This window comes from Euprymna scolopes, chromosome 1, assembly GCF_053919585.1.
Source record: "Euprymna scolopes isolate OS-2025 chromosome 1, ASM5391958v1, whole genome shotgun sequence".
NCBI classification, from domain to species: Eukaryota; Metazoa; Mollusca; class Cephalopoda; order Sepiida; family Sepiolidae; genus Euprymna; species Euprymna scolopes.
The window spans coordinates 1,385,244-1,407,216 of NC_136482.1; the positions used below are offsets into that span (position 1 = coordinate 1,385,244).

At 35.9% G+C, this 21,973-nt stretch overlaps 1 protein-coding gene across 8 annotated transcripts in view; it reads left to right on the forward strand.

The window, feature by feature from the left end:
* The window catches only part of LOC145297921 (uncharacterized), a 209,600-nt gene that overhangs the window by 108,282 nt on the left and 79,345 nt on the right, over window positions 1-21,973 (forward strand). For 5 of the 8 annotated variants that reach the window (XM_080144859.1, XM_080144485.1, XM_080144663.1 and 2 more), the window contains one exon: window positions 10,362-10,394. The exons of the other annotated variants lie outside the window; for them this stretch is intronic. In XM_080144859.1, coding sequence (XP_080000985.1) covers window positions 10,362-10,394 — 33 coding nt within the window. The remainder of the gene's footprint in view (window positions 1-10,361; window positions 10,395-21,973) is intronic. 8 annotated transcript variants of the gene reach the window in all.

Here is a 21,973-nt window from a genome sequence, read left to right on the forward strand (position 1 = left end):
ACCCCTCCAGATTCATCTGTTAGGAAATTTCTAATTTAGAAATATTTTTTTTACTTATCTAAAAATGTTGCAAATTTTGTAGTGAACAATTATTCCATATCTATACATAAAAAACTAAGTACATGAAAGGCAATATTTAAAATAAAAATTATTTCTATCGCAAATAGAAATAAAGTTATAATTTATTTTGTGTGCACACTGCACATAGATTCTAGGGACATTCTGCATAATTACATTTTTTCTTTTTTCTCTTTATTACTAACTTTCCCGTTTCTCTTCATCGCCGTTTTTTTTTTGCTCCTTTTCATGAAGAAGGATGACACAAGGAGATGTTCACTGAGTTTTTTTTACAGTTTTATTTAGAGAGAATGAACTCCATAGAGAGGAAGAGAGAGATATTAATGTTATTTTGACTGATCATTTAGTTCTTTAACTTTACTTATTAACTTAAGTAATGAGTGACACAGACAGACAGACATCCAAGTAACATTCATCTTAGATTATTCTCCATTATTGGTCGTTTCTGGTTTATATGGCTTTCACTGAAAGAACTGATCTGAAAACCTTATTTTTCTTTCACTGAAAAAAATGTGACATCATGTCATTCGTCACCGTTCGACTTCTGCTCTGTCTACTGTCTTTGTCTCGAAGGATTTATTAAATAGAATCTAAATCCGAAAGTTTAGCTTACATTACACCATTTTGAACTAGTGGCATAAAGTAAGCTAACAATAAGGTAATTCTCTTCCAATTTTTGGATTTTGTAATCATACCCAAATGCATTTTATTTTGTAATCATACCCAAATGCATTTTATTTTCTTTTGGTGAATTGATAGTTGCTATTTCTTCTGAAGAGTAAAGGCAAAATAGATTCATTGATTGATATAATAATTAAATGAATAATTTTGTGCTACAAAACAATTGCTGTCAAGAATTGTAAGTGTCAACAAAATTAAAGGAATAAATTGTTAGATGGTCAACTTCATGAAATTCAGAATGTAGACTTTTGTCATTTATTCATTATATGCTTTGTAATTACATTGAGCTTCTTGAATTAAAGATCTGTATCTATAAAAAGTGAAATATATATGAAAAATCATATTTCCACAGAAATATATATATATATATATATATATATATATATATATATATATATATATATATATATACGTAAATTGAATAAAATCACAAACTACATGAATAGAAATTCACTTATTTTGGCGTTAAGCTCTTACAGCTGCTCGTGAAAGGATGGACAATTACCTCTCGTCCATTTTGGGGGCACTATTTTAAAGGAGTCTCGCTTTTTAAGGATATTAAGTGCCCCCAAAATAGGCTAAAAACTAAGTTATAGGAAGATTTTCTTGACTGTAAGGGTTGTACGAAACTAAAAACTAAGTATCAATACGAGCTCCATTTGATATGGAAGGAAAAAATAAACGTGTTCACAACGGATTGAAAAACTTGTTGGGAATAGTTGTAAGCGTCTCTGAGGAGTGACTGACTGGAAGATTTACAGTTCTATGGACGAGAGGTAATTGTCTATCCTTTCACGAAACAGCTGTAAGAGCTTAATGCCAAAAAAGTGAATTTCTATTCATGTAGGTTGTGATTTTATTCAATTTACGTATATATGCTCTGAAAACTCTTTTGAAAATTCATTGAGCTGAGATTATATTTGAGTTGGTATTATAGACAATTATATTCTTAACTTGCAACAGAAAGGAATTGTTGATAAAATAAAATAATATATATATATATATATCTTTATAAGATAAAGCTGAATTTCTGTGTGTGTGTGTGTGTGTGTGTGTGTGTGTGTGTGTGTGTGTGTGTGTGGTCACGAATAGGCTCCTATATGGTTGACTATTTTAAAAAACTGTTTACATATAATAATAGAAGATGTATCGAGACACAGGAATGGGTATGTTTGATCTGGCAGAACGGTGGGTCATTAAAATTGTGGGGTCTGCATTCACGCCTGGTCCACAAAGTATGGAAATAAAAAATCTAAAAATTAAAAAAAAAACGTTTACAAGTGTTTTTAATATAGATGTACATCAGAATACTTTGATAAGTATGTTTTAACTTAAATAGGGATGGTATAATAAAATTGTGGGGTCTGCGTTCCTGCCTGGCCTCCATAGAATGGAAATAGGCACAAACTTTAATAAAGACTTTTCATATCTATCTGCGTAAGTATACTTTGATAATTATGTTTCAGTTTGAAGAAATATGGTATAATAAAATTATGGGGTGTTCGTTTGCACCTGACCTCCATAGAATGGAAATGTCACAAAGTTTAACAAGGTTTTTTAATATAGATCCACAGAATATTGTGATAAGTGTTTCAGTGTGAACAGGTATGGTATAATAAATTATGGGGTTTTATCTATTTTATTTTTATTTTCATATTTTGCTTTGGTTTGATACCCCCAAATTCAACCCAAATTTACAACTCTTCCTTTTCATAACCTATCATACTTTCATAAATCAGAGTCCAATTTCTGTAGGCTATTTTTGAACCCAGTCAACGACGGGTACTTTTGCTAGTATATATATATATATATATATATATATATATATATATATATATATATATATATATATTAAGTAAGATGATTGATAATTTATGATTAAAATTAAAAATTTTAAACTGGTTTCATAAGAAGGAACAAAACAAAATCAATAAATTGTACGATCGTTTCGGAAACAATGTTTTTATTGAGATAGACACTAAGACATGGACAAATATAAACCACCATAAGTCATTAAAATTTTCTTATTAATAATCTATCTTAAAATTTATAATAATTTATACATTAGTAAATTAATAACTTATAAATTAATAACTTTATTATTATAGTTTGGATTATTATTATTATTATTAGTTTATCTGATATTTTTACCATAATTTTCTATTTTATTTAAATATCTATTTAATTTTAATTCTTATATATTACTATTTTTATTAAGTTCCATAAATAAATATTATAATTGCTATTAAAAATATTATTATTTTTATTTAATTACTACTAATAAGATTCACTTATTATTTTAAAAAAAGCAACATAAATAATTAGTGGTTATCTCCCTTTAATCAGTTAAATTATTTATTTTCCTGGCCGAATATGATTATCTCCCTCTGTTTTTGAAATATCTTATTAAATTTCAAATTCGGCGTTACTAACGAATTCAAACTGATAATATTATTCCATTGGCGTTCCCTTTGAAAATTTGTACATTTCAACATTTTCAAGCATTTATAAGCTACATTTACCATCCAAATGAATGCTTTGACGATGATACTTACGAAATTTAAAAGGCGAACCATTATAAGGTATATATATATTTATATATATATATATTTTTATTTTTTTAAATTTTTTTTTTATTACATTTTCACCCCAAACAAGGCAAATTGCCACTTTGGTGTAGAGGGCTACTGTCAGGGCAACAACTACTGGGGTACTATGTAGGGATTTGGGCAGCAAGGTGTCGGTTCACATTACACTTGAACTTCTGCACGTCAGTACTGTTGGGGAAGCAGGGACCTGGAATGGAATTCCAGAGTCTAGCGGTTCTAGGGAAGAAACTATTGGAGTAAAAAGATCTTTTACATCTAGGGATCTCTACAGTGTGGGGGTGGGATTCAGCTGCCTGTCGGGTTTGTTGAGGGTGCTCACGTCGTGGGGGCACAAGTGCTTGCAGTTCGTCAGAGCATTCACCACTAAAATACTTGTAGAAAAGGCAGAGGGATGCAACATTTCGTCGATGGGACAGAGGCTGAAGCTTAGATGCCAGTTCAGGGCCTATCAGGTTTGCAACTCTCTTTTGAACCTTGTCAAGGAGCGAGAGACTAGTAGCAGATGCACCAGCCCAGATGTGACAACAATACTCCATACATGGGCAAATGGTGGCCTTATAGAGGTACAGGATACTTTCGGGTGTTAGTAGTTTTCTAGCACGGTAGAGAGAGCCCACCTTTCTTGCAGCGGCCCTGGCAATGCCTTCAATGTAATTGTTCCAACTCATGTTTCCTGTGAACGTTAGGCCAAGGAGTTTGAAAGATGGACTCTCAGATAAAGAGTCGTTGGCCATTGTTATGGGTGGTAGAGAGGGTTTCTTGTAATTATTGAATGAAACTAGTTTAGTCTTGGCAGTATTGAACGCGACCAACCACTTTTGTCCCCATTCCACTACAGATTGGAGGTCTTCCTCTAGTGTTTCTGTCATTTCTTTAGAAATGTGTTCATTCGTCTTCCTGTCGTGCCTGCCATAGAGTGTAGTGTCATCAGCATATATACCCATCTCAAAGGCAATGTAGTCGGGGAGGTCATTTATGAATATCAGGAACAATAGAGGTCCAAGGATAGAACCCTGGGGCACCTCCGCATTTATATCATATTGTTTAGATATGACCGTCGAGGACAACCTGGATTTTTCTCTTATCTAAGAAGGATTTAATTATGTTAAGTATTCTACCAGTGATACCGTATGATCTGATTTTACTGAGGAGACCCTCATACCATACCCTGTCAAAAGCCTTAGATATATCTAGAGCTACCGCTCTGCCCTCCCCCGCTTTGTCCAGTGAATGGTATATACGTTCAGAGATCACAGTTAGGATGTCTGCTGTGGAACGGGCTTGTCTAAATCCATATTGTTTGACAGTCAGTAGTTTAGCATCTGTAAGATGATGGACTAGAGCATGGTTAATTATGGTCTCAAATATTTTGGCAAAAAGTGGGAGGAGCTAATGGGGCGATAATTTGATGGGTCTGTCCTTTCGCCAGAATTCTTGAATACTGGTACAACAGAAGCAGTTTTCCAACAGCCCGGAAAGCATGCTTCATTAAGGCATTTGTTGTAGAGTTTGGAGAGAACTGGAGCTACTTCGGCTGAGCACTTTTTTAATAGCACAGCTGGGATAAGATCGGGTCCACATGCTTTTGAGGTGTCAAGGTTTTTTATGATAGCATGCACCTGAGCAGGGGTGGTTTTCAGTGTGGCGTCTGTCCGCATAGGAAAGTCAGGTAGGGGGTGGTTGGAAGGGTCCAGTGTGGAGTTTGAGGCAAACCGACTGGCAAGCATGTTAGCCTTGTCAGTTGCTGAGGAGACAACCTCGTGATTGTTGGTTAGTGGGGGGATTGTTGATTTCCCATTATTTACTACACTGTTGTAGATTTTCCAGAAGTCTCGAGTTCCTAGTTTTTGTGCTTCGATGCGCTTTTTAGTGGTTTCCGTAAATTCTCTTTTAGCTGTTGCTATTTCTTTCTTAATGTTATTTCTAGCTTCTATATATATATATATATGAACAAATGATTAATAAAACATGTTAAAAGATATCTCTTGAAAAAGAGTTAAGAACATATTTAATTTTAAAAAGGAAGCACAAGATAAGTGGATAGTCCTTAATCCGCGGAGTTTCGAAGAAATACTCTCCTTCTCATCAGAGGGCAGGAATTAGCAAAATGCGGGATCGGATTTTGCATGTAAAAGTATTTAATGAAACTACAAGTAGGTCACAGATCTTACTTGGTACAAAAAATGGTGAGGTAAGGGGAATAGGTGGTAAAAGAAAAAATGATAAAAAGATTTCACATGAATGAATAGTCCGGTGAAGGGTGAAAAATCCAAGAATGGTAAAATCCAAAACGGTCAAATTAAAAATTTCCAATCCAATGGGTAAGTTCCAAATGGTCTAAAATGATCCAAAAGGCAGAGTTCCTTGGAAAAAATCGCCAATGGAATAAATTCCAAATCATTAAAAGAAAAAGCACTGTCAAGGCTGGAGGAATCAAGTAAATTAAGGTTTAAAAAAAAACAAAAAAAAACGGAAAAGCGGTGAAAGTTTAAATTTGAAAAGCAAGGTCAAACTGACCCAGACAAAAAGCGCGAAAGTTAGCGTTAATAATTAGGTCAACTTAGATATGCACGTGAAAGTCCCAGAATTAAGTTAAGAACCAGAACAAATAAATGGCTTATGAAATGGAGCGTCTATTATATAAAAAAAATGAAAGTAAATAAATTAAAAATAAAAATTAAAAAATTTAAAATTTAAAAAAAAAACCCTGTATATACAGTGATGATCATATTTATTGGCACGGTAAAATAAAAGTTAAATTTTGTCTAATAAATTCTAAAAAAGGGATTAAATTAAAGAAAATAACAAAGTATATTATGTATTTTTAACTGGCCTTTCCGATGCAGCAATCGGATTTTAGAAAAAATAAATAACAAAGGAACAACAAACATAATTGCAAAAAACCCTTGTTCAAAATTATTGGCACGATTTATTTAATAATCAATTGTATAGCCTTTGGCCTTGATTACCTTCCTCAGTCGCTTTTCATAGTTTACAACCAAGTTGTTGCACTCTTCAGTAGTAATTTTAGCCCACTCTTCCTGACAATAATCCTCCAATTGAATAAGATTCTTAGGCTTCCTTTGCATTACCCTCAATTTTAATGTTCTCCATAAATTTTCAATTGGATTAAGGTCTGGGCTTTGTGATGGCCACTCCAAAACATTAATATGATTGTCCTCAAGCCATTTCTTAGTCAGTTTAGCCGAATGCTTTGGATGAACCACCAACGACGACCAAGTGAGAGCTCTTTAGCAGAGTCTTTCAGGTTTTCATCCAATATTTTAACATAATCTTCCTTTTTTATGCTACCTGTGACCTTAACAAGTCGCCCTGGTCCAGAGGCAGCAAAGGATCCCCAAAACATCAAACTGCCTCCACCGTGCTTCACTGTGGGTATGGTGTTCTTAGGCAGGAAAGCTTCGCCAGATTTTCTGTAAATATAAGACACTTTATTATGGCCAAATAACTCTATTTTCGTTTCGTCAGTCCATAGAACACGTTTCCAGAATGCAACATCTTTATCAATATGACGTTTTGCAAAGGCTAGCCTTGCTTTCAGGTGCATAGGCTTCAATAAGGGAGTCTTTCTCGGACGACATGCTTTTAAACCAGCTCTCTTCAAAACTCTACCAACTGTATGTCGAGATACATTCACTCCAGAGGTGCTCTGTTCATCAACAATCTCCCCAACAGAGATCCTTGGGTTTTGTTTTACTTGTCGAACAATTTTCCGTTCATCTCTTGGGGAAAGAATCCTTTTTCTCCCTCTACCCTCTAAACTCATAACGTGGCCTTGCGATTTGAACTTGTTTATTATGGCTCTAACAGTGGATTTGGGAAGGTTTAGCTTCTTTGAAATCTTATCATAGCCCTCCCCATTGGTATGGCATGCTACAACAAGCTTCCTGACGTCTTCGCTGTGTTCCTTAGTTTTAACCATGGCGATTGAAAATTATAATTTAGTCACTTATAATAGTTTAAATAAATCGCTATCTAAAAATTATCTGAAAAAAATTATTCACTGAATTAGCGTTAAACAAGCATAATATGGCTATAAAAAAGTTCAGGAAGCACGTAAACCGGAAATTGATTGATATTATACTGATACTAAAAGAAAAAACAAAGCCGTGCCAATAATTTTGAACAAGGGTTTTTTGCAATTATGTTTGTTGTTCCTTTGTTATTTGAAAGAGTTTTCTATAATATTGAAGAATTCTTTAGGTATATTGGTTTTAACATTTACGCTAAATGGAGGATTAAACCAAATATTTTTCTTTCTCCTAGTGTGACAGGGTGGGTTAGAAGTATTACGATTAGCATGTTGGTTCGGATTATATTTGTGGAGTGGACCATTGCTATTGATAGCAGCAGATCTTGTTATTTGAACTGGTTTCTTGCGAGTCATATTGTGTGTGATTACAGATTTAAGACGGCATACAGGTGGAGCATAATGGTTATATTGAATCTTTTCATTGTATCCTGAATTTCTTAAGGCATTATTGAAGAAAGTAGCATTTTGATTAAAGGTTTTTTTATCGGCTGAGAGCGTAGAAATTCGTCTAGAGATGGATGGTACTATCGATTTTATAATTGAATTGTGGTGGTTAGAAGATTTATGGACTTATAAAAGCGTAAGGTTGGGTTTATGATAGGGGCTGCAAGTTTCAGTATTAAGATTAAGTGTAATGTCTAGAAAATCTGAAGTTTTTTTATTTGGTTCAAAATTATAGAAAGGCCAAAATTATTAAAAAAGTTATGTAATTTTTTAATTGTATTATTGTACTCTCTTGGCCTGGCTGTTGTTGTAAATAGAGCATCGTCTCTATAAAGGCCCCCTTGGATATGTTTAAAGTGGTATTTAAGTTCTTTCAGTAAGAAGAGTCCCACTAAATCTGTAACTTCAGCAGAGTCAGAAGCACCCATTAAGATGTCAAAATTATTAGGCGTATCTTTTCTAGTCCAAAACTTATTGTTAAATTGTATAAGGGATTTTCTGGCTAGGAGAATTAATTTAATTTCCAAATGAGTTAAGTCAGAATTTCTTTTAGCAAAGATTAGAGCCTTATTTAAGAGGAACGGTGAAATTGATTTATAATAATTGTTGATGTCAAAGGTTATGAAGTTAAGGAGGTGTTTATTTTTAAGGCAAACAAACCAATTAATTACAGAATTCGAATTTTGCCAAAGGGGAAAGCTAACTTTTTCTTTAATAGAGGGGATAATTCTATCTAAGATGTTTTTGCTTACCGCGCCCAAGTCAGAGATAGCTGGGCAGATCAATCTAATGGAAGGGTTATCATATATATATATATATATATATATATATATATATATATATATATATATATATCTTTGTTAAATTTTCTTAAAACATCTTATTTTAACCTTACATTTAAACCCAATTTAACTTCGTGATTTTATTCTAATTTTTATTTTCAATTTATCTTACTTTGTTTATCAACATCAAAAAAAGAATATTTTCCTTTATATTTAAATATTTTCCAGATACATCTGTCTTACTTAAAAAAATGCTAGGTTTATTTTTGGTGTCTTTAAAAAAACCCACCCAATATCTTTGTTAATGAGGAGACTTTGTTTAAAAAAACTGTATGTTAAAATTATTGTCCATGACTTAGTGTTTATCTCAATAAAAACACCGTTTCCGAAACGATCGTACAATTTATTGATTTTGTTTTGTTCCTCCTTATGAAACCGATTTTTAATTTTTAATTTTAATTATAAATTATCAATCATCTTACTAAATATTAAAATACCTCTAGGATATATATGCCTATTGAGCTTATTATATATCTGCATTACAACGAGCACTGTTTTTCTTGTATTTTAATTACATTAGTGATTTTACTATTACATTAAAATACACTCTGCTCTTTAGCCTGCTGTTCTAATCTCCTTTAAATATATATATATATATATATATATATATATATATATATATATATATATATATATATATATATATATATATATATATATAAAACTACTTCATTAAAATTAATATACGAAAGTATAGATTTATGCGTAAAGCTTTAAGTATTTACTTCAAAAGTGCTCAATATGTAGGTAGAGCTAGTTAGTAATTTATAAAATATATATGCCGATTAAGCTACACTATTTCATCCACTCTAGGATTCGTCAGGCTTAAGCCTGACGAATCCTAGATTGGATGAAACGCTGAATATTCAGTGTAGCTTAATCGCCATATATATTTTATAAATTACTATATATATATATATATATATATATATATATATATATATATATATATATATATATATGCAAACAGTTAATAAAACATGTTAAAAAACACTTTGAAAAAGAGTTAAAAACATTTAATCTGAAAAGGAAACACTTGATAAGTGGATAGTCCTTAATCCGCGGAGTTTCAAAGAAATACTTTCCTTCTCATCAGAGGGTAGGAATTAGCAAAATGCAGGATCGGATTTTGCATGCAAAAGTATTTGATGAAACATTTGATGAATATATATATATATATATCACACCCCACCTGTAAAAAAAAACAATTTAACTATGGTTGTTAGTGGGAGCCACTGGCGGCCCAGTGAAATAGAGGGCACTGTTGCCCATGACCAAAATGAGTGTACCATGGCGAAGTACCAACGCATTTCATATATATATTTATATATTGAAATGTATAGCTTCCAAATAATAGCGCCTTTTATAATATGATTTGTTCTGAAAAAAAAAAAACGCAATTTTATAAAAAGAAATATGTTGTGGAAATAATATTGTTTGGGAAAAATAAGTTTGTTTTATTTTATTCAATAAACTTCTATATTTGTTTATTTTTCGGCATGATAATTAAAAGAAAACACAACTATTTGGAAGCTAACCTTTTCAGTTTAGTTATAAGTTAACATCTTTAATATAGCCATATCAGACTTCCGTATTTTTTTGTTTTGCGGTTAATAATAAAAATAAAACGCAATTGTGTTTTGTATTTTGTAGGAGAAATCCTAATACAAAAGCCGCAAATATTTGGTAGGTAAATTCTTCAATATATAAAAAATATATATGTAATGTGACGGTTCGAAACATCACCAATGTACACTTAGTGCTTTTAATGTTAAAAAAGAACTCGAGAAGTTTATTTATGTTTTGACGTTGTTGTCAGTGATTAACAAATACACTTCCATATTTTGTTAATTGTTTTTTGTTTTTGTTTTTATTTTATTTTTTTTATTATGAGAATACTTAATATAAAAGGCGCAAATATTTGGGAGCTAAACTCGTCAATATGAAAATATATATGCAATGGGAGTGTTTGAAAAATTACCAATATACACGTAATGTGTTTTTTATTTTTTATTTTTACATGGTGGGCGCCACCTATCAAGGCCTGGAAGCCACTCGGGGATAAGGGTTATTGCGTGTACAGTAATCAATGGGATAGTATCATAGTAATCGTTAGTATTGGAGATTTGATAAAGTGTCTTACTTAAGGGGGCGGTTTATAAGGAATTTGTTTATGTTGAACTTGAAGACATCCAAGTAATAGTCAGGTGGGAAACAGGCAAATGAAAGAGAGTTCTACAGACGTGCACTTCTAAGAAAGAAGCTTTGTTCATGGAATCTACGTTTTGATTTAAGCACAGATAAAGAGTGGGGAAAATTATTGACTGTGGTTTCAGCTAGACGAGTGTGTATCGTGAAAGATTGGTGAGGGGGGACAAGAGATTGGAGCTCAGACGAGCACTTGCCATGGAAATAACAATAAAGAAAAGACAGGCTTGCAACGTCTCTTCTATGGGAGAGAGGTTGCAGGGAAGAGAAAAGGGTATCCCTCACTAAACCACGAAGTCTATTTTGTACTCTGTCAAGGCAGGATAGGCTGTTTTAGCAGCTCCTGCCCGGATGTGGCAGCAGTACTCCATCCTTGGATGTACTTGGCTTTTATATAGATAGAGAATTGCATCAGTAGTGAGATATCTTCTGGAGCGGTAGAAGGATCCCACCATTTTCCCAGCGGCCTGGGCAACAGACTTGATGTACATGTTCCATTTCAGATCAGGAGTAAAGTCAATCCCAGAAGCTTGTCAAAACATGGAGCCTCCCCAAGACGAGAACCATCAATTTCAATTGATGCCAGATGCGGATCAGAGCGTTGATGATGTAAAGATAGGAGCTTGGTTTTATATGCATTAAAGGTAACCAGCCACCTCTTCCCCAACTGTACCACGCGCTCAAGATCAGAGGAGAGAGAATCAGAGAGAACTTTGACATTTACAGTCTTTGATGTGTTGCCATAGATGGTCGTGTCATCAGCATAGATGCCAACGAATGACTTAAGTATGTGTTTTGGGAGATTATTGATGAAGATCAGGAAGAGAGTTGGGCCCAGGTTGGACCCCTGAGGGACTCCAGCATTAATACTGTGGGCCTCTGATTTCTGCCCATCAACCACTACTCTTATGAGCCTATCAGAGAGAAATGATTTAATAATCGAGAAAACATTTCAAGTTATACCGTAGCTGGAAATCTTGTGAAGTAGGCCTTTATGCCATACCTTATCGAAGGCCTCTGATATGTCAAGAGCAATTACCCTAGAAAGGAAGCCTTTGTCGAGAGATTCACTGATCCTATGAGATATAACCATTAGCACATCTGCTGTAGATCTAGCAGAACGGAAACCACATTGCATGTCACTAAGAAGGTTATTTCTGCTGAGGTGGTTGACTATTTAATATGGATTCCAGCAGCTTACTTATGACACTCAGGAGACTTATTGTTCTGTACTTAATTTGATTTTGTGTTTTTTATGATAAATCTTAATACTAAAGAGGCAAATATTTAGAAGACGGTTTGGAACATCACAAATGTACATGTAGTGTGTGTAATGGTAAAAAGCTCAATAAATTTTAAGTTTGTTTGCAATTTGACAGAATAGTCATTGTCGTGATAAAACATGTAAAAAATATAATTGACAGCGATGGAAATAATATGCCTCATATTATAATATACGGAAGCATCCTCTTTTAAAGAGAATAACTGGATTCCAGAATATAAGAATTGTCAGGTCTCAGCCAATCAGAATGGACGGAATTTTGCAACAAAGCCCTTATTATTCATGAATCAGAAGTTAGAAAGATTATGCTAGGTCTATGTATTTATGGGCCAGTTACGATTGTTGTAATCACAGATTTTGTGGAATATGTAGAATTAGTTCCGGTGACACCTAGTAGCAGTGGGAGGATTAAATATTTAGAGAAAAAAATAGGGACTCCTTCCTCTAAAGATGTTGCGATTGTGATGGTGTTGCTCGTAGGATGCAATGTAGCATTGTATTATCATAACTTAATGTGTCTAAAATGGTGTTTAAAAGCTACATAAGATAGTAGCTATTAGTCTAGATGTATTAAATTTGTATGTGGCCTCTGTTGTTGCAAACCTACAATACTTTGGTCCAGAGGGGAATTTCTACAGTCATTTTATTATATATGGAAATATTATATATATAATATTACATTTTCATTCCAAACAAGGCACAGTGCCACTTTGATGTAGGGTGCTATTATCAGAGACATAAATTGCAGGGATACTAGGTAGGGAGTTGAGTAGCAAGATGTCTGTTTGCATTACACTTGAACTTCTGCATGCCATTACAGTTGGGAAAGCAGGAACCTTGAAGGGAATTCCAAAGTCTAGCAGTTCTGAGAAAGAAACTATTAGAGTAGAAGGACTTCTTACATCTACGGATCTCTACTGTTCAGGGGTGGGACTTTGTTGATTTTCGGGTTTGTTGGGGGTATTTACATCTAAGGGGTACAAGGGTTTGTAGTTTGTCAGAGCATCCACCATTAAAATACTTGTAGAACAGGCAGAAGGATGCAACATTTCGTCGATGGGACAGAGGTTGAAGCTAAGCTGACAGTTCAGGACCTATCAGGTTGGTGACTCCCTTTTGAACTCTGTCCAGGAGCGAGACTAGTAGCAGATGCACCAGCCCAAATGTGACAACAATACTCCATACATGGGCGAATGGTGGCCTTGTAGAGGTGCAGGATACTTTCAGGCGTAATTAATCTTCTAGCATGATAGAGAAAGCCCACCTTCCTTGCAACAACCTAGGCAATGCTCTTGATGTATCCATTCTAACTCATGTTCCCTATGAACGTTAAACCCAAGAGTTTGAACAAAATACTTTCAGATAATGTATCTTTAACCATAGCTATTGGTGGTAGAGAAGGTTTCTTGTAATTATTAAAGGAAACGAGTTTAGTCTTGGCAGCATTACCATCCATTTTTGATCTCATTCCACGACAGACTGAAGGTCTTCCTCTAGGATTTCCGCCATTGCCTTGAATATGTGTTCATTTATTTTCCCCTCATTATAGAGTACGGTGTCGTCAGAAAATATATTCAGCTCAGAGACTATTTTATCAAGGAGGTCATTTGTAAATATCATGAATAATAAAATCCCAAGGATCAACTCCTGAGGTACACCCACATTTATATCATATTGTTTAGACTACAACCATCGAGGACAACCTAGATTCTTCTCGTATTTAAGAAGGCTTTAATTATGTTAAGTATTCGTCTTGTAATACCATAGGATCTGATTTTCATGAGAAAACCATTGTGTCATAACTTGTCAAAATCCTTAGATATATCTAGGGCTACTGTCCTACCCTCCCCTGCTTTGTCCAATGCATGTTATATGTATTCAGAAATTACAGTTAGGATATCTGCAGTAGAACGGGTATGCCTAAATCTATATTGATGATCGGACAGAAGTTTAGTAACTGTAATGAGGTGGACTAGAGTTTGATTAATTATGGACTCAAATATTTTGGCGAAAAGAGGAGGAGGCTAATGGGATGATAATTTAATGAGTCAGTTCTTTCACCAGAATTCTTGTAAACTGGTACCACAGAAGCAGTTTTCTAGCAGTCAGGAAAACATGATTTGTTAAGGCATTTGTTGAAGAGTTTGGAGAGAACTAGAGCAACCTCAGCAGAGCATTTTTTAAATAGTACAGTCGGGATGAGATCAGGTTCACATGCTTTTGAAGTCATGAACTTGAAAAGAGGTAATTTTCAGATCATCTGGTGTGGCTTCTGTTTGCAAAAGAAAATCAAGGATGGAGCGGTTTAATGGGTCCAAAGTAGAGTTTGAGGCAAACTGACTGACAAGCTTGTTAGCTTTCTCGGTTGCTGTGCAAACAACCTCATGATTGTTGGATAGTGGGGGACATGTTGATTTCCCATTATTTACTACACTATTGTTGATTTTCCAGAAATCACAAGTTCATAATTCCTGTGCTTCAATGCATTTTCGGTATATTCTCTCTACTTCTTTCTTATAATTACTTCTAGCCTATATAAACTTTTGTCTGTTTGTACTGGACTTATGCCAGATAAATCTGTGGTATGTATGTTGCCTTTGAAGTAAATCATCCCAGTCAATTGTAGTACCTTGTCGTTTTGAGCAATAGCTCTTCAACTTGGGATTGAGAGTTTAGAGTGATATTTATCATTCTCACAGCATGAGCAGCATTCACGAGTGGGCAATGGGCATTTGTTACACAATCCTCAGGAACTGTTGTCAGATATAGGTCCAAAAGTGAGGCTTGCTGGTCCTGACAATCTGGGAGGCGGGTTGAGAATGTTACTGTCAGTGTCAAAGAATGCGATATAGAAAAGTTATGGATGATGCTACCAACTGTGTCTGTGTAGTTAGAGAAGCCAATTATTGTGGTGGGTGTTAACGTCATATGTATTTGAGTGCTAGTGTCAAGGGAGAGTGGTACATCCATGTTGTCAGAAACATGATTGATTAGAGTACAGTCCTGGGTCGAGGGAGAGTGATAAAGAAAATATTGGTACCTAACGCTATGTTGTAAAGTTAGTTATAAGCACATGAAGGCCTGATCATCATATCCGAAATGGATTGCATCCATAGCAATCTTGCTCCAGGTTTCTGGGACGTCAAGCTTACCTGGCTTCCAATGCACTGGGGCTGGATCTATAGACTGGCCACACTTCAGTTTCAGTTATTAATGGGTTGACTAATTTCATAAAGTACCACTAGACCGATGAATTGTCTGAATCTGAGACATGTGTTATTCTGCGGCCATGGCACACACAAGTTCTCCCGTTCTTTTACTTTATGGGTCTCATTTAAGCGTCACTGTGGTACCCGAGTAAGTTGGTCAGCACTGTTATCGTAGCACTTGTTGAGGGATAGGATGGTCTGTTTATATAATTGATGATCCCATCCTCATGTGTAGATGAATGGTAGGTGATTGAGAAGCAAAGGTTGCATAAAGAAAAGATGAAACATACCGATATACGATAACAAATAAATGTAGATTTATTTACATAAAATACACGAGAAGGAATAAAGATATAGATAGTAAGAGTTCGTTGAGAAGAGAATGACGTTACTTGCAGTTAGTCAGGAGAGCCGGTTGGACAACCGGAGTGCATTTCATCACATCTTGAAAAAGCAGAAAAGAGAAAGAAGTCTATAAAACAGGAAGTTACGTATCTGCTTTTACCCTCTGGTGGCCAGGCATGTGTTACCAGAGTTAAAGGGCGATAATTGAGTTTAGCTTAAGAGTACTGTTTGTGTTTGTGTGTCCATTGGCTGGGAATTTCAATTTCCACAGTACTCCCCTCCTAGTTAGCTGGAAGCCAGAGGGAAGAAAAGAAAATTGGAGAATATATATATATATATATATATATATATATATATATATATATATATATATATATATGTATGTCTACTGTGTATAGAACGAGAAAGAATTTAAATTTTTATTAAGTGTCAAGCTGAAAAGAAGTTGCGACGTGCAAGGATATCAGGCAAAAAGTGTTCAAAACTTGTATAACTATGGGATGGTTGCAGGAACGACGTTGTGAGTTTGAGTGCGAGTGTTGTGGTCATAGACGGTATTGCTGTGGAGTCTATTAAGCATGTGCAAGGGTCAGCACAGCAGGGTTTAAAAAAAAAATTTTTTTTTTATTACATTTTCACCCCAAACAAGGCACATTGCCACTTTGGTGTACTATCAGGGGCAGCAACTACAGGGGTACTATGTAGGGATTTGGGCAGCAAGATGACTATTCACGTTGCACTTGAACTTCTGCATGTCAGTACAGTTGGGGAAGCAGGGACCTGGAATGGAATTCCAAAGTCTAGCAGTTCTGGGGAAGAAACTACTGAAGACGAAAGATCTTTTACATCTAGGGATGTCTACAGTTCAGGGCCTATCAGGTTTGCGACTCTCTTTTGAACCTTGTCAAGGAGCAAGAGACTTGTAGCAGATGCACCAGCCCAGATGTGACAACAATAATCCATACATGGGTGAATGGTTTCCTTATAGAGGTACAGGATACTTTCGGGTGTGAGTAGTTGTCTAGCACGGTAGAGAGAGCCAACCTTTCTTGCAGCGGCCCTGGCAATGCCTTCAATGTAATTGTTCCAACTCATGTTTCCTGTGAACGTTAGGCCAAGGAGTTTGAAAGAAGTACTCTCGGATAAAGAGTCGTTGGCCATTGCTATAGGTGGTAGAGAGGGTTTCTTGTAATTATTGAATGAAACTAGTTTAGTCTTGGCAGCATTGAACGCGACCAACCACTTTTGTCCCCATTCCACCACAGATTAGAGGTCTTCCTCTAGTGTTTTTGCCATTTCTTTAGAAATGTGTTCATTCGTCTTCCTGTCGTGCCTGCCATAGAGTGTAGTGTCATCAGCATATATACCCATCTCAGAGGCAATTTTGTCGGGAAGGTCATTTATGAATATCAGAAACAGTAGAGGTCCAAGAATAGAACCCTGGGGCACTCCTGCATTTATATCATATTGTTTAGATGTACGACCGTCGAGGACAACCTGGATTTTTCTCTTATCTAAGAAGGATTTAATTATGTTAAGTATTCTGCCAGTTATACCGTATGATCTTATTTTCCTGAGGAGACCCTCATGTTATACCCTGTCAAAAGCCTTAGATATATCTAGAACTACCACTCTGCTCTCCCCCGCTTTGTCCAGTGACTGGTATATATGTTCAGAGATTACTGAGGATGTCTGCTGTGGAACGGGCTTGTCAAAATCCATATTGTTGGTCAGTCAGAAGTTTAGCATCTGTAAGGTGATGGACTAGAGCATGGTTAATTAAGGTCTCAAATATTTTGGCGAAAAGTGGGAGGAGGCTAATGGGGCGATAATTTGCTGGGTCAGTTCTTTCGCCAGAATTCTTGAATACTGATACAATAGAAGCAGTTTTCCAACAGCCCGGAAAGCAAGATTCATTAAGGCATTTGTTGTAGAGTTTGGAGAGAACCGGAGCTACTTCGGCTGAGCACTTTTTTAATAGCACAGCTGGGATGAGATTGGGTCCACATACTTTTGAGGTGTCAAGGTTTTTTATGATAGCATGCACCTGAGCAGGGGTGATTTTCAGATCGTCTAGCGTGGCATCTGTCCGCATAGGAAAGTCAGGTAGGGGGTGGTTGGAAGGGTCCAGTGTGGAGTTTGAGGCAAACCGACTGGCAAGCATGTTAGCCTTTTCGGTTGCTGAGCAAACAACCTCGTGATTGTTGGTTAGTGGGGGAATTGTTGATTGCCCATTATTTACTACACTGTTGTAGATTTTCCAGAAGTCACAGGTTCCTAGTTTTTGTGCTTTGATGTATTTTTTAGTGGTTTCCGTAAATTCTCTCTTAGCTGTCGCTATTTCTTTCTTAACGTTACTTCTAGCTTCTATGTACTTCTGTCTGTTTGAACTGGACTTATGTCGGTTGAATCTGCGGTATGCATGCTGCCTTTGAGCAATGGCAGTTGTATAAGTTGAAGTAAACCATTGGGGAGAGTGGGGCTTGCTATAAAATTTCCGCATTGGAACATGCGCTTCGATTGCAGCTTTGAACCATTCAGTGGTCTCGTTTGCGCACTGTTCAGCAGGAAGAGAAAAAATATTTCCCCATGGGGCATCTCTGATAAGATCCCTGATGGCTTCCCAGTCAGCCTTTTTATAATATCTCGTTGTTTTGAGCACTGGCTCTTGAGTTTTGGTTCTAGAGTGTAGGGCAATTTCAACCATTATCACTACATGAGCAGCGTTCCCAAGTGGGCTGTCGGCATTCCTTATACAATCCACAGGAACTGTGGTCAAAAACAGATCTAAAAGTGATGCGTGTTGTTCTTCGTGGTCAGGGAAACGGGTTGGAAAAGTAACAATTTGTGATAGGGAGTTATATATAGTGAAGCTATGAGTTGTGCTGCCCGCTACATCTATGTAGGTAGAGAATCTAAGCCAGTTTTTGTGGTGGACATTAAAGTCACCAAATACATGTACTTGGGCGCTAGTGTCGAGGGAGAGTGCTGTGTCTATGCTGTCAGAGACTTTGTTTATTATGATGCAGTCTTGGTTTGAGGGAGAGTGGTAGAGAAAGTAAAAGTAGCTAATGTTTTGTTGCATGATTAGTCTAAAGCACATAAAGGCTTGATTATCCAATTCTAGGTTTGTTTCTCTAGTCAAGGGAAGGGTATTACGAATGTAAACTTCAAGTCCGTGCATGTGTCTGTCAGAGTCCTTACAGCAGAGTGGGAGATATCCAGGCATGTTAAAGTAGTTGGAGGGGATAGAGGAGTGTAGGTTAGCCTCACTTAGTGCTAAGATATCCGGTGTATTTGTTAGGAGAAATGCTTCAATATCAGCTAAATTAGTTCTAAACCCACGGATATTTGTGAATGCAAGCCTCAAGGGAGGAGGCAAGTTGGATTTGTTTGACCCTAAGCTTGTTTTTAGATTGTACCGTCATAATATTTTTTTAATGGGGGAGCTGAACAGGAGGTTATGCAGAGTATCACACATGCATCACAAGGTATTTCTGCGACCCCGCGTGGTTAGTTAATGTTACTGGGTTAGTTTGTAGAGGTTATATATCCGCTGAATAGTTACACTCGTCAAAGTGAATTAGGGACATTGCTATTTCATTGTTACTGGATAAAGGGGGCGAGTAGAGCTCATGCAGTGTAAGCAACTATGATTGTAAGAAGGCTTGTTAGAAAGGAGATAATGTGGTTTGAAGCTTTCCTTTTATATATTTTTAAAATTTTATTTATGTTAGCTTAGGTCTAGGATAACATTAAAGTGTGAGTAGGTGTTAAGAATTGAACTACGAGTTGACCCCAAACTATATTTTAGATGTCAGGAGGGCTTGAGGTGCGAGTGCAATATAGTACGGATAAAACAGTAAGTTTTGAGTCATGTGTAATTAGGTAAATAGATATATGGGCAAGTTTTTATTGGATGCGAATAAAGTTGAAGGTACAAAGTGTGTTTCTATTATTGAGGGAAAATAATTTCAGCTTTCAAGTAAGAGTCATGGACATTTAGCATAACAAGGAGCATTGGTTCAGTTTCGTATTAATTGTTGCAAAGCTATCTAGGAGAAGACAGTTATGTAATGCAGATCGCTTTGCTTCCGAGTACATACTTTGGCTGTTAAATACCTCACTGAATACGAATGAACTCTAATGCATGTCTAAGAGGTAGAAATGTATAGATGTTTAGTGATGACTAAGCAGTTAGCATGTGAGGGTTAGGGCTAGAAGTTAAAGATTCCACTACAAACGCTGTGCAATGTAGGAGTTAAGTGGTGGTTTGGTGGGAAGGAGCAGATTGTTAGCGTTCACGAGACAGGGGTTATTTACTTACAAATAACAGATATCCATTAGGATTTAGAGTTTCAGGTAAGGTTTTTTTTGTGCATGCAGGTTAGACAGAGGTAGTCGTCTTGGAGGTAAAATGTATATTGGGATTTCGTAGCTAGCCGTTAGGTGTTTTTTCCAGTTACAAGAACTGGTTCATGGTGATTCAGAATTCGTATTCTGTATTTATAGGCAGTCATTAAGGTCAGGCACAGAGCATAGCATCCACTCAGGAAAAATAGCCCGAGTATCACAGCTAAGATACTGCATATTTCAGTTATGAATATAGTGAAAGTTAAATTGGGGGGCACTTATTTTTTTAATTTTCTAATTTTTAAAAAAATTTTATTCATATTTTTTTTTTTTTTTGCATCTTACCATGGCTGTTAATATTAAGTATTGTACTTAAATAAAGTTCTTCTGTCATCTAAATAAGCTAATAGGGATTTCTCCTCCACACCACTACTACCTCAATGTGACATGGTAAAAAGAAAGAAAAAATTAGTCAGGAAATTGTTTTAAAATAAGTGAATTAAGAATGGTTAAGATGTGTGAGAAATAAAGATAAAATAAAACTACATAGAATGATATGAGCACAAACGAAAAAAGAGGGTTAGATTTGATTGACTTTTTAAAAAAGTGTGCAAAAAAAAAAAATGTACTTAGCTAAAGTTACATCTTCGAGGTGTGGATTCTTCGGCCACCAGTCAAATGACGCCAAGGAGTTCTACCCTTTCTATCCCAAGTCATTGGAGTTGGGGGGGGCTCACTTTACATTTGGGGTCGTCTAGTAGGAGACTTCCTCTTCTTTTTTAAGGAGAAGGAGACGGAAAGAAACCAATATTCTGCTTATATATTTTGAATAGATTTTGAACGTCGTCACATTTAGATTTTATAACATTTTACTTAGCCAGGCATGAATTAAATTAAAAACTGAGTTGAAGTTGGTTCATGTTCGCTGCGAATGTGTCGACTATACGCTTACGGTCACAAGTGAGTCTGCAAGGAAATTAGTCCGTCCGTAAAAAACTGTGTTGATGTTGTTCAGGTGATTGGCATAGCCAGTGTGTCGGTATAGATCATGAATGCCGAGTGATGAGTGTATTAGTGTGCGTAATGCAGTTACTCATGTTAGCTGGGAGACTTCGGTGAAGTGTCACTGTGAAGTCCAGAAGTGTACAGCGTTTGGTGAACATCTTTGTGAGTTGGTTGCCGCGTTTGCTGCTAGAAAAGGTTGATATCTCATAAGGTGTGACTGGAAAGGGTTGATATGCCATAACATGTTGTTGAAGGTTGATGTGTAACATGTTGCTAGAAAGGCTTATTTAATTTGTTAGAATTCTCGTTCGAATAAAGAAGTTATTTTCGTTTGTTGTAGCGGTGGACGTAAGTTGCTGGAGTTGCATCTATATCGTAGCATGATGATCGTTCGTTGAAGGTGCTCGTCACATGTGTGTAATCATGTTTTTTTTTGTAGTGAAGTGCTTCCCGACTGAGGTAAACAAGAACTGGTCCTCGAAAAATAGCTTAGTTGAACAAACAGGTTTATAAGAAGGAGTGCAACAGAAAAAATTTCAGGTTCACAAAGTCAGATTTTGCTTCAGTTATGAGAAAGAACAGAAGAAAGAAAATCTGGAGTGAAATAGTGAGAAAAGAACAAATAAGAATATTTTGGAGCGCATGCTATTCAAAGTATTTTCCTGTTTGGATCATAACGGTGAAGTGTATCGTTCGCAAGAAAAATCGAAATGTTTGTGAAGATAGTAGTCTGTTGATATCATCTGTGCTGTTACTCAGTCATTCACTCACTCACACACACATGCACACACACACACGCGCGTGCGCGCGCGCGCTCGCGTGCAAATAAACAAACATTTATTAATTTCAATTTCCCCGCGCAT